This window comes from Patella vulgata, chromosome 4 (assembly GCF_932274485.2).
Source record: "Patella vulgata chromosome 4, xgPatVulg1.2, whole genome shotgun sequence".
Taxonomy (NCBI): Eukaryota; Metazoa; Mollusca; class Gastropoda; family Patellidae; genus Patella; species Patella vulgata.
In genome coordinates, this window is record NC_065882.2 from 86,910,386 (window position 1) to 86,922,316 (window position 11,931).

An 11,931-nucleotide genomic window follows, 5' to 3' on the forward strand; every position below is an offset into this window, starting at 1 on the left:
GCTTCAACTAGGGGTAGGGGGCCTCCCCCAGAAAAATTTGAAAAACAGGTTGCCGGAAATGCAGCCTGGCAGTATTTCAGGCACTGATCGATGAGGTAAAGTGTCAAACGAACGGACTTGCGAATCACGACGAAGCCCACTCACGAGCGTCAAAGTAGGGAGTCCTCCCCCAGAACAAAATGTCAAACGAACGGACTTGCGAACCTCAACGAATTCCCCTTGTGAGCGCCAAATGCTCTACAACATGCAAGTTTATGACTGAGTGGGGAGGTTGGATTTATTCACCGTAGAAGGTATTGATTACCGAAGCGTATCACAAATACTTTTTTTTATTTTATAAAATTATTGGGGGGGGGGGGCAAACAGAGGGCCGACCAGATTAATGGGGGGGGGGGGGGCAAATGTCAAGTTCATATTTAACTATTCAAAATATAAATAAAACGATGAGACCATTAAATCCATCATTTTATTTAAAAGATTGAAATTGCTTCTTTAAAAATTAAAATTTATTTCATCGCAATCGTCTGACATCGAATATTCTTAGCCGATCTGGTTTGGGTTTGATTGTTTTTTCACACGAACTTGATTAACTTTAAACTATTTGACTTTTGTTAAAGTTTAAATATAATACAAAGCCTCGAGATTAGACTGTGAAACATATCCTGAACTTGTGTGAAAATACAACTGAAACTTTATAGATATAAAACCTATTGAAAGATTTGACACTTAAAAAACTCGACACAATTTATATATAAAAACAATCACTGAGTTTGTAAACAATATAGGACGAGTTGACAGTTGTTGATCATTAAAATGCCATCATAATTTGACAGTGTTAAAATAACAATCCATGTGAAATGATGAATAATTCCATGTTTATTACAGTATAAATAATAATGTATCATCTCATGATAAACATTGCAATTAGCTAATTCATAATTTATAAGATTTTTTAATTTAAAATTTAGCATATTATTTAGATCTAAAATTTAGCATATTATTTAGATCTAAAATTTAGCATATTATTTAGATCTAAAATTTAACATATTTTTTAGAATCTAAAATTTAATGTATTTTTTTTAATCTAAAATTTAGCATATTATTCAGAATCTGAAATTTAGCATATATTTTTTTAGGATCTGAAATTTAGCATATTTTTTTTAGGATCTGAAATTTAGCATATTTTTATTAGGATCTGAAATTTAACATATTTTAGAATCTAAACTTTAACATATTTTAAAATCTAAAATTTAACATATTTTAGAATCTAAAATTTAACATATTTTAGAATCTAAAATTTAACATATTTTAGAATCTAAAATTTAACATATTTTAGAATCTAAAATTTAACATATTTTAGAATCTAAACATTAACATATTTTTTAGGATCTAAAATTTAGGTCATATGGTTTAATTTTATTTCAATAATTCGCTTGTGCGTAGGGGGTCTTTAGCAGTCGGAGGAAACGGTTGGGTCGATTTGGTGCATTCTGAGGAATATTCAGGGCGAGTTTGACAATAGAAAGTGTGATCCTCTGCCGAAGACTCGGAATTATTTTTTCCGAGTTTTCGGCACAGGACGAAAAGGCATATTTTTTCCCCCGAGTTTTCGGTATGCCCCCCCCCCGCCCAGTGGCACACTGTAATGGAGTATGCCCATCTACATTAGTCCCCAAAAAAACATTTCATTCCATTCGTTCTCGTCTATAATGAAAGGGAGGGTACGTGTAAATGAACTTTAGAATATAAGGTATGTCACTCCGTCAAGTGGCATGGTTTCGATTCCCTAGTTGTACGTGACAAGGAGTCGGATCGCCTGTCCAACCTCGTGGGTTTTCTCCAGGTCCTCCGGTTTCCTCCCACTGCTAAAGACTCCTACGAGCAAGCGAATTATTGAAATAAAATTGAATTACATGTTAGTCCCGAAATAACCTAGTTTGTGTTGAGTGGACGTTAAACCCTATCTCTGTCCCTGTGCCCCTACATATATCTCTGTCTCCCTTTCTCGTCCATATTACAAGTATAGACCATTGTTGCTGGTCATTCTGTCTATCACAATCTAACAACAAGGAGTAAATAATTCTTTGAATCAATCTTGGAGTTTTCTACAATTTGAGATAATTTAATTAAAAAAAAAAATCAGCAATATTCTTTAAAATTAAATCCCACGCACAGTATAGATCATTAATCCCAATCAGTTACAAATAATTTTATTAAAACAAATTGGGTGATATATAACCGCATTAATTATTGAATACATATAATCCCATGACAATGACAGGGTGTTATAAATGTGCCTCGACAAACCGATCAGATTACCGTAATATCTGATTTAACCTAACGTAACTTTCTGATTTGAATTCGTTTGTTTACGCCGCATGTAATCGACCTTGACAGGCCCCATGATACCAATAACAGCTTAGTTACCGTTATTATTATTTCTTAGTTACCTCCAGTGGTCCAATCAGGGGGTATTTCATTCATTAATTTTTATCAGTTTGGTTCTAACAGTAATTGTTCCTCAGTGAGGTGGGTCGCCTTAAATACGCAACATTTCTAGTTAGTCTTCATATTAACGATTAAAAGGCCAGTTAAAGTGTCGAGTGCCAAAGAAAACGTGGCACAGAAGTAGTTCTATCGTTTTATTTCAATTGATCTAAATTTGTAATATTCGAATTTTTAAAAAAAAAACAACAATTTACTCGGTTTTTGAGAATGGGATGCGAACAGTCAAAATCTGTCAAAGTTCAACCAGTGATTGTTCAGTGCGGACAACATGAAAACCCTGGTTTGGATATCGGAGTTGAAGACGGAACCCAAACGCAATGTGAAGATAGTGCTATTTCTATAAAAGGGGAATTTTATTTCGACGCTCGGGGCAAAAAGATTTATGGAAGCAGGAGGACGAGCCATCGACAGAAACAATCCGCTAAAAGTCGTAAAACCTTGGGCTCGTGTGAAAGTTTGAACGATGATCGATCTATGGACGAAGGTGACCGGGGATTTTCAGCTACCTCCAAGGTTTCTAAACAAAGTACAGATTCTGGACTTGGGGAGGAGTATTCTCATGTAATTACAGAATTCTCTGAACAGCATCTAATCGAGGAGGTTGAAAACACATTTCAAGACAAAGGCGATTTACGTAAGTCTTTTAACCCCCTTTATTTATATGAAATGAAATGGGGTTTAACGTCCTACTTTTCTGCTCCGACTGGGCTAATGAAGACGGACGGGCATACGTCATAGAGTGCGCTATGAGGGAAATTTTCCCCGGGTAGCGGCACTATGGCCTACTCTTATATCGAATTCCAACTGCCAAGGGATAATAATAGCGGATGATCCAGCGCTGCACGGGTTGAAAGTAACATCTAGCCGATGTTACTTCCCAGTATGAAATAGTGTGTGTAATGTTAGTTAATATATACTCGACATTTTTATTTTCTAGTTTTCTGATTAAAACAATACTGTACGGAGGGTAGACTCCTGTTAAAATGGACTATTGTTATATTACCGAGATATGAATGACATGTTTTATAGAGTATATTGTTTAGTATTGATAGTTATAACAATGTTGACAGTCAGGGTGTCATTTATATGTATCAGGTATATATAGGGTTTTAAATAAACTACATTGCGTGTGGTGATATTTCATACTTATATTAAAGGGGCATGCCCGTCTTCATTAGCCCAGTCGGAGCAGAACAGTAGGACGTTTCATTTCGATGTTATTCTCTGGAATAATTCAGTCTCATACGGTGTTGTATCCTCACTAGAATTAGTTAAAGGAGGCAAATATTTAACATTTAAACAGTAAACTTGTTGCCCGCTTCGTTTCTTATAGTTCAAAATTTCGTTTGATTTGTCTTCACTACACCATTAGGCCGTCGAAGGTGCACGTAAAAGATCCCTTCATTGCTGGAATTCGATATAAGAGGAGGCCACAGTTCCACTGCCCGGGCAAAATTTCCCTTATAGCACACTACATGGCGTATGTCCGTCTTTATTAGCCCAGTCGAAGCGGAACAGTGGGACGTTAAACCCCATTTCTTTTCATTTGTTTGGGAAATGAAAACATAATTCCAAAATTAGTCAATTAAATTAACTAAATTACATTGTATTATGTTACAAATTAGATGTTAGTATTGTATTATGACATGGGACAACCTTGAATAAATACCCAAACTTGTGATATACATGTATGACTAATCTGAAAAGTTGATAAGTCAAAAACCGTAAAAAACAAACACGACTAGATTATCACTAAGCTGTTCGTTCGTCCGCTCGTTCGCTTGTTAGGCTTAGCTTTCACTTCCATTGGGAGTGGGATCGCAGACTAATCCGTTTAATATGGATTAACTATTGATGAGATTAGTGAATATGTCCGTGTATCAAACGGCAGATTAATGAATTATGTATTAAATCCTGTTTATTTTGGTATATAAAGATTTGTTATAAGACAGTATATTATATAGTTTTAATCCTATTTATATCGAGTATAGTATATTATATAATTATATCCAGGGAACAGACGGTCTAAACACGTCATGTACTCACTGTCTATAATATTATCATAACACTTTATATTCACCGTTTTATTATCAAAATATATAAACATTTAATTCAGAAATTCACAACTGTTAATTAGTAATTATAATAATAAAGCCCCAATCCATGTTCGACAGGCATATGGATTATAAAACCAATATATGGGGTTAAATATATACTGGTCACAATACAAATACATGGGGGTTAAATTTATGCAAATAAATCGCGAATAAACAAAGGAAGAATACAAATCATTAAGTATGAATCTGTCGGCATTACTCTGTGTATTCCGGTATTTTCCGGGGCTATTCGGAATTTCTTCTGGATTCTAAAGGGAAGGCATGAATAAAACAAGACACATACATAACTTAATTAATTTAATAAAATTATTTGATTATTTTATTTTACAGAACTGGCGGTATCTGGTACAGCATGTCCAACCAGACTAAGTGCCAAAGAGAAATTACGACAGGAAGAGTCAAAGATCATGCAAGCTCTGAGAGAAGAAGGTCTGATCACTCGACCAAAAACAAAGTCCTCTGGTGGAGTTAGTTTTGAAATCATTCAAGATAACAATACGCTTGAGACTGCCCCAGCACGACCCCCAGCAAGATTAGCTAAATTAGAGAAACGACGTAAGAAGAAGAAGGTTTTAACAGAAGAACAAATTAAAGAAAAACTTGAACGAGCGGAAAAACGACGAAAGGTAAGTTAGAAATAAATTCTCCGCCACAAGTCAGTGGTCATCTGATATGAATTTGATCGTATCGGTTTAGTAGTAAAACGTCAATGTTGGCCAACCAGATGACAGGAATAATGACGTCAATAAGCCATTGAAATCCGGTTAGTGCTAAATGATAAGGCTAGCTCAATTTTTCGTCATGGGTCACGATGTAAACAGGGCTAGCGATAATCCCAACTCTAACCTTAACCCTGTACCTAACTCCAATGCTTACCCTAACCTACAATCTCACCAACAATCACGTGCCCTAACCTTATTTACATCTCAACGACCTTGACAAGAATTGAGCTGGCCTTAACAAATAGATTTAGCCTTGAAATCCCGCAATGGCTGAGACCAGAGTGAGTACAACGGGGGAACAGTCATGACTCTGGAGAACGTTTCTAAAAGCAAAAGTAGGGTTTTACGTAAATTCAGATGAAGGCAGCCAATTTTAGGATCCTTGTGGTATGCATGCCAAAATGGACACGGAACCTCGAGTTTTCGTCCCACCCGAACGACTATTGTAAATAGGAACTCTATTATTTATTAGTGAAAACTTACACACAGAATCTTTCAAGAAACCAGCTTTGACATTGACTAAGAGCTAACATTTATGCTAGGATTTTGACTGCTTACAATGTCCGTGTATTTGTCTTATGAGTTTATGATTAGTTGTTGTAATACCCATCTCCTGTACTAAAGTTTTGAATAATAAATAGCCTATTGTTCAGATCTAACAGAAAAGGAAAATGGTTGTGCCGATAGGCTATACTCACTGATATAACAATTGCATTTCAGAAAAAAGAGGAAGAAATGGTCGCTAGAATTAAAGAATTAGAAAAACACGAAACCGTCAGTGCTTTAGAAAACTTTGCACAGCGACAAAAGAAGAAAGAGGAAATAAACAGCCAGAAGATGGTGAACGTCGTTGACAACCGCGAAAAGAAACTGAAAGAAATTCGCGAAAGAATGAAAGAACGAGAACGTCACGCGGAAGAGGTGAGAAAACGAAAACTTGTGAATGTTGACTCCATCACGGATGAAACGGGAGAAGTGGCAGCCGAAGCATCTTAAATTTGTATTTATAGTAAAAATATCAACGATTTAAAAGTTGTTATAACCAGAGACAAGATATTATTGTATCAGATTATTTAATAGACAATGTAGGAGAACTGTACAATAAAATATAAACAGGACAAACCATATAGGAATACAGCTCATGCAGAACAATGATATTGACATGGTCTGTGTGTTTATAAGTCAGAGGTGGACACGTTTGTTTGCACGTGCATTCATCCTTAAACAGATTTCATTGGGATATAAATACCATCAAATCAACATGGAAGGGGAGGGGAGAGGGGCGGGGGATTTCTCAATAATTAAATACGTCACCTGTATACGGACACCTGTGATCAGCAATTTACCTGTAGGCCTGGCAGACTGGAGCCTAGAGCCTCGAGATCTAGGGGGGCTGCGGCCAAGGTGTATAGTATATTTGGGACTGGCATAAGTCTTTCTTAGATGTTATAGTCTTAAACAACCGTCATCATTATTAACTTTGTTCAATTGTGTTTAAAATAAGGGTTAGGGCTGGGTAATCGTCGCGCCCTGTAGTTGTGGGGGGGGGGGGGGGGTAAGCGGGAACTGTTGTCATTTTAATTCAGCAGGCCATCTGTGGTATCAGTGCCCTTTCAATATACGCCATAATTACCTGAAGACAGAGGCTATAAATAAGAATGGCTATATAGCGTGTTAGTTAACGATCTCTATTGTTGATAATTAATTGTTCAAGGTTAAATGGATAAATCTGTATATTTATATAAATAATTAATACTATTGCCAAAACTTCTCAGGTATAAGAGAATCGAATATTTTATTTATTGCAGGATTAACAATGTTATTAAATTATATATATCTCTTGTCATCAGGGGGTGGGGGTGGATGGCCGAATGGTTAGCGCGTGCGCGTTGTATCATAAGGCCTGTCATTGAGTCAACTGGCGTGGTTCCGATTCCCTGGTTGTACGTGACAAGGAGTAGGGTCGCCTGTCCAACCTCGTGGGTTTTCACCGGGTCCTCCGGTATCCTCCCACTGCGAATTATTGAAATAATATTTAACCATGTGTTAGTTCCGAAATGAACTCTATCTGTTGTTTATAAAACAAAATGAAGAACCGTGTAAATAAATAAAACTGTTAATTTATAGATATATTTATTTTAATTGTACATAATAATATTTATAATATTTATAAGGATGGCCATACGTTAATAATAAAACCATTTTATATTTAAACTTAAATGCTTTTTGTTTTATCTTTACCTGCACTGGATGTGATTATACTGAGTTGACATTTCTTCATTTGCTTTCAAACAGGACACGAAATGAAATGAAATGGGTTTAACGTCCTACTGTTCTGCTGCGAGCTGGGCTAATGAAGACGGGAATACTATGAGGTACATTTTGCCCGGACAGCGGCACTACGGCCAACTCTTATATCGAATTCCAACTGTAAAGGGATCTGACTGACAAGGGGGAACAACGCCGGAAAATCTGGATGAACTTTCTCGGCCAATGCAGGGATCGAACACCTGACCTCCAGGTTTCCCCTTGTCAGTGGTGCAGAACGGAGGGCCTGAAAAGGACAGCTGTCTAGTCCTTCGGATGAGACGAAAAACCGAGGTCCCGTGTATACATTGGAATGCACGTAAAAGATCCCTTGGCAGTTGGAATTCGCTTTAAGAGTAGGCGATAGTGCCGCTGCCCGGGCAAAATTTCCCTCATAGCACACTGTATGGCGTATGCCCGTCTTCATTAGCCCAGTATAGGAGCAGAACAGTAGGACGTTAAACCCCATTTCATTTCATTTCATTTCTTATTGTGAAGTTAGAATCGTATCCTATGTAGTTCCAGTACAATTATAAATGCTAGGTTCCAGCTATCAGGTATGATCCTATCAGGTCTTAACATATATTGAGGTCGCAATCGTGTCAATCTCATTAAAATAAACATCTATATTTAGTTTCAGTTTTTTTTTATACTTTTGACCTGTTGTAGTGGAAGGTTGCGTCAGGGGTCATTTTTACGAGCGGCTTTTGACCCTATGCTGTCGAACATTGATTAACCAATCAGTACTGATACCTCTAGTGGGTTACTCACAGTTCCGTGCATCTCACGCTGTTTCATTGGAAGGTCCCTGACACCACCCAGAACGCCGGTTGTATAACAACTCTTCCAGATCCTAGTGTGTGGGTGTGGGTGTGTGTGGGTTGATGGCCGAATGGTTAGCGAGAGAGAGAGAGAGAGAGAGAGAGAGAGAGAGACTGTGATTGAGTCAACTGGCGTGTTTCGAATCCCCAGTTGTACGTGACAAAGAATAGGATCACCTCTCCAACCTCGTGGGTTTTCTCGAATTATTGAATAAAAGGGAATTCTTGAAATAAAATTGAATCAAATGTAAGTCCCGAAATGACCTAGTTTACAGTCGAGTGGAGGTTAAACCCCATTTCTCTCTTTCTCTCTCTCTCTCTAGATCCTATAGTACAGTAAAGACAAGTAAAACGAAATTTTGAACTATAAAAAACGAAACGAAATAGTATCTGTGTTTTAATCAGATTGTAAAGTTAAAAGCGGGGGAGCTAGAGAGGCTGGCTATCTCCGCCATTATTTCACAAATAAGGGATACAGCAAGATTATAAATGCGTTTAAGTTTATTTAGCCAGTTATTGAGCATGCGTGTAAACAATAAATAAATAAGTTGACCCATCCGTTCAAGTCTCTTTCATCCGGCATTTCACACCGGACAATTTCTACCATTTCGAAAATTCTTCTCAATAATCTGGTTGATCAAAACATCCCCGGGAAAATCCATTCCGATGATTCCGTATCTTGCACAGTGTCTGCTCTCTTCTTGACGAAAAAACTTCCACAAGTTTCTATTCTGTCGCATAGCAACAGCATAGGGAAACGCCATGAAGCTTGAACCGGAAGTGTAAGCTAGGTGAACCCGGTTATCGTCTGTCCCGCCTGATATTCGTTTCAGATGAGTTTTAACATGACGCCATTTTGCCAGCAGATGCCTTCGTGATAATGCCCGAACATTCCAATGGTCTTCGATATTCATAGATCGGTATGGTACCCAAATATAGTGATGCGTGTCAAACTGCTGTAAGATGATTATTTTGCCTCTGGCCTGTCCAAGTGTCGGCCATGTAACAGAATGCCAGAATCTGTGTTGAGGATACGAATTGATACAGTTTCGTATTGAAGTTGTCATGCTCTGAGTGCTGTCCCTTGGAGCAGATTCCTCTCGTATCCTCATTAAGATCAATTCTTCCGGGTTTTGGTTCAGAAATTGCACCGTGTCGTTTATAACTCCGTACAGATCAATATTCTGATACATAATCCCATGATAAATAGGCAGTTCATTCGCGATATGCCGACATCGAATATCCACGAAGCGAATACCGGCCTTGTATTGTTCCAGCAACGGTAAGGTCTGGCACTGCGCGTATGGTCCCCCGAAAAAACTCACCGTATTGTGAGTTCCCGGAATTGACATGTCGCTAATAGCCCGACTGTTCGGGATACGCGAAATCCAGTTGTGATTGTCCAGACTCGTGGTAGATGCCGTACTGTAATATTTTATTTGTATGGCTGCTGAAACTCCATTTGCTTTTGAAAAGAAACCCACTAACCAGATGAACGTCAAGATGTATTTGACAGCCATTATCCAAGGCATCAACACGAACACACCCTAACTAAAGTTTTCTAGAGAGATATAACACAACTCCAGGAATCGACACGAACACACCCTAACTACAGTTTTCTTGAGAGATATAACACAGGAATCGACACGAACACACCCTAACTATCGTTTTCTTGAGAGATATTTAACGCAACTCCAGGAATCGACACGAACACACCCTAACTTAAGTTTTCTTGAGAGATATAACACAACTCCAGGAATCGACACGAACACACCCTAACTACAGTTTTCTTGAGAGATATAACGCCGTAACTCCAGTGTATATTGTTGCTTTTCTTAATACACAGACTAAAGTCTCATTAGAAATATTCCAATATAATCCACTTTTTGAGCAAACATTCCAACCTGAAATACTCTAATATAATCCACAATTTCCTCATGAATTTGGAAATCAAGAGTCATTGCAAAAACCTTTTTTTATCATTTAGTTTGAACAAACAAATTCAGTCCGTCTTCCCGTATTGTATAAAATAAAATGATTATTTGTAACCAGAAGCTGGCCTGTAAAACCAAGGCTTCGACCCCGCCCACTTTGGTTACTTCCGAACGGAACTTTGATATATCCGTTTTTCTATACTTGATAAACTGAAGTCAGTTTTTCCACCACTTGTTTGTACATTAATTAGGTTAATACTTGAAAAAAAAAAACCATAATAAATTTGGGGTTTATTAAATTGATAAAATAATTATTATAACTGCTACATGCCTGGTCTTCACCAAGAGGATAATCTTAGTGACTGTCTTTATTCTCGCTCCATTACAGATCGGCTCATACCGTAATTTTATTAGTCACGAATAAAATTACGGTAAACCTGCTAATATTTGAATTATTTGTCAATTTAAATAAACATTGATGTTGTCTTACCGGGAAAAGATGGGCTCCTGATATCCAATATTTAAGACAAAATAAACATTATTGGTACACGAATCGTGTACCATAATGCGTTACAGTGCCATTTGTAATAAGGGACTCGAAGAACAAGGCTAGACACTCCACAAGTCATGTCAAACGGTGACCTCATATTCGTATCTGTAGGGGATGCGCAATAAATACTATCGGTGTTGACTTAAATAACCAGACACTAGAGATTACCATTCGATTGAAACTTCTGGCGTATTTCGCCGAACATAACTGATTCATATTACATTATTATATGCGTTGCGACCCATTTGTGTAAATTTCTAGGTTGCAAATATTAGCGATTTAGCGCCTTTAAATCCCATTTCACTGACACCATGGCATCAAAATCTATACCCATACCTTCTTAGAAATTAAAATGATATCCACAAAGAGAATAACTTCATTAAAATCCCGTCCTGTGGTAAAAAAAAAGATAACCGGAACACAAAAGAATAATCTATTCTGTGAATGCTTTTCCCTGCATGAAAAACATGACACCTCTATGGTTATTTTGCCGTTCATTACCTAGCGATTCTAAGCCGTACGTTGCGAGCACTGACAGGGGGAAACCACACCGAGAAATCCCGATGAACTTTCTCGGCCAATGCAGGGATCGAACTCGCGACCTCTAGGATATACGGTAAGATATACAAGCCGTACGTTAGCCTACTATATTGAGTATAGGCGGATGGAGAACTAAGTACTTATCCGTGTTTAATATCGTGTCTGCCGCCATCTTTAAACCACGCAATCCAAGCTTTATTTAAATATCTCCCAAGGTCAGATCTTTAAAGACAGATTACGTCATTAATTCTAATATCGCTGTTGAATACGCATAGTTGTATACATTTAAAAAAAAATAAAAACAAAACTGTCAAGAAAAGAAACTCAGTATTAACAATCATATAATCTGATTAAAACACAGATCCTATTTCGTTTCTTTTTTTATAGTTCAAAATTTCGTTTTACTACACTGGGATCTGGAAGAGTTGTTAT

General features: G+C 37.4%; 2 protein-coding genes across 3 annotated transcripts; one reads left to right on the forward strand and one right to left on the reverse strand.

Annotated features, from left to right (window-relative positions):
- The first annotated feature begins 2,454 nt into the window (after positions 1-2,454).
- On the forward strand, positions 2,455-6,619 carry LOC126819168 (uncharacterized). The gene is made up of 3 exons (XM_050547043.2): positions 2,455-3,142; positions 4,956-5,251; positions 6,068-6,619. Exons 1-3 carry the CDS (start codon positions 2,716-2,718, stop codon positions 6,341-6,343), a joined length of 999 nt encoding a protein of 332 aa, XP_050403000.2. The 5' UTR covers positions 2,455-2,715; the 3' UTR covers positions 6,344-6,619.
- Positions 6,620-7,463: 844 nt separating this feature from the next.
- Positions 7,464-11,636, reverse strand: LOC126819169 (1-phosphatidylinositol phosphodiesterase). 2 transcript variants are annotated; one of them, XM_050547044.2, is made up of 2 exons: positions 11,461-11,636; positions 7,464-10,667 (listed from the first exon to the last, which is right to left on the reverse strand). In XM_050547044.2, exon 2 carries the CDS (start codon positions 10,005-10,007, stop codon positions 9,060-9,062), a length of 948 nt encoding a protein of 315 aa, XP_050403001.2. In that variant the 5' UTR covers positions 10,008-10,667; positions 11,461-11,636; the 3' UTR covers positions 7,464-9,059. The 2 variants fall into 2 exon arrangements, with proteins under 2 accessions (XP_050403001.2, XP_050403003.2); XM_050547046.2 differs by having other exon boundaries at positions 11,296-11,636.
- Between the last annotated feature and the right edge of the window lie 295 nt (positions 11,637-11,931).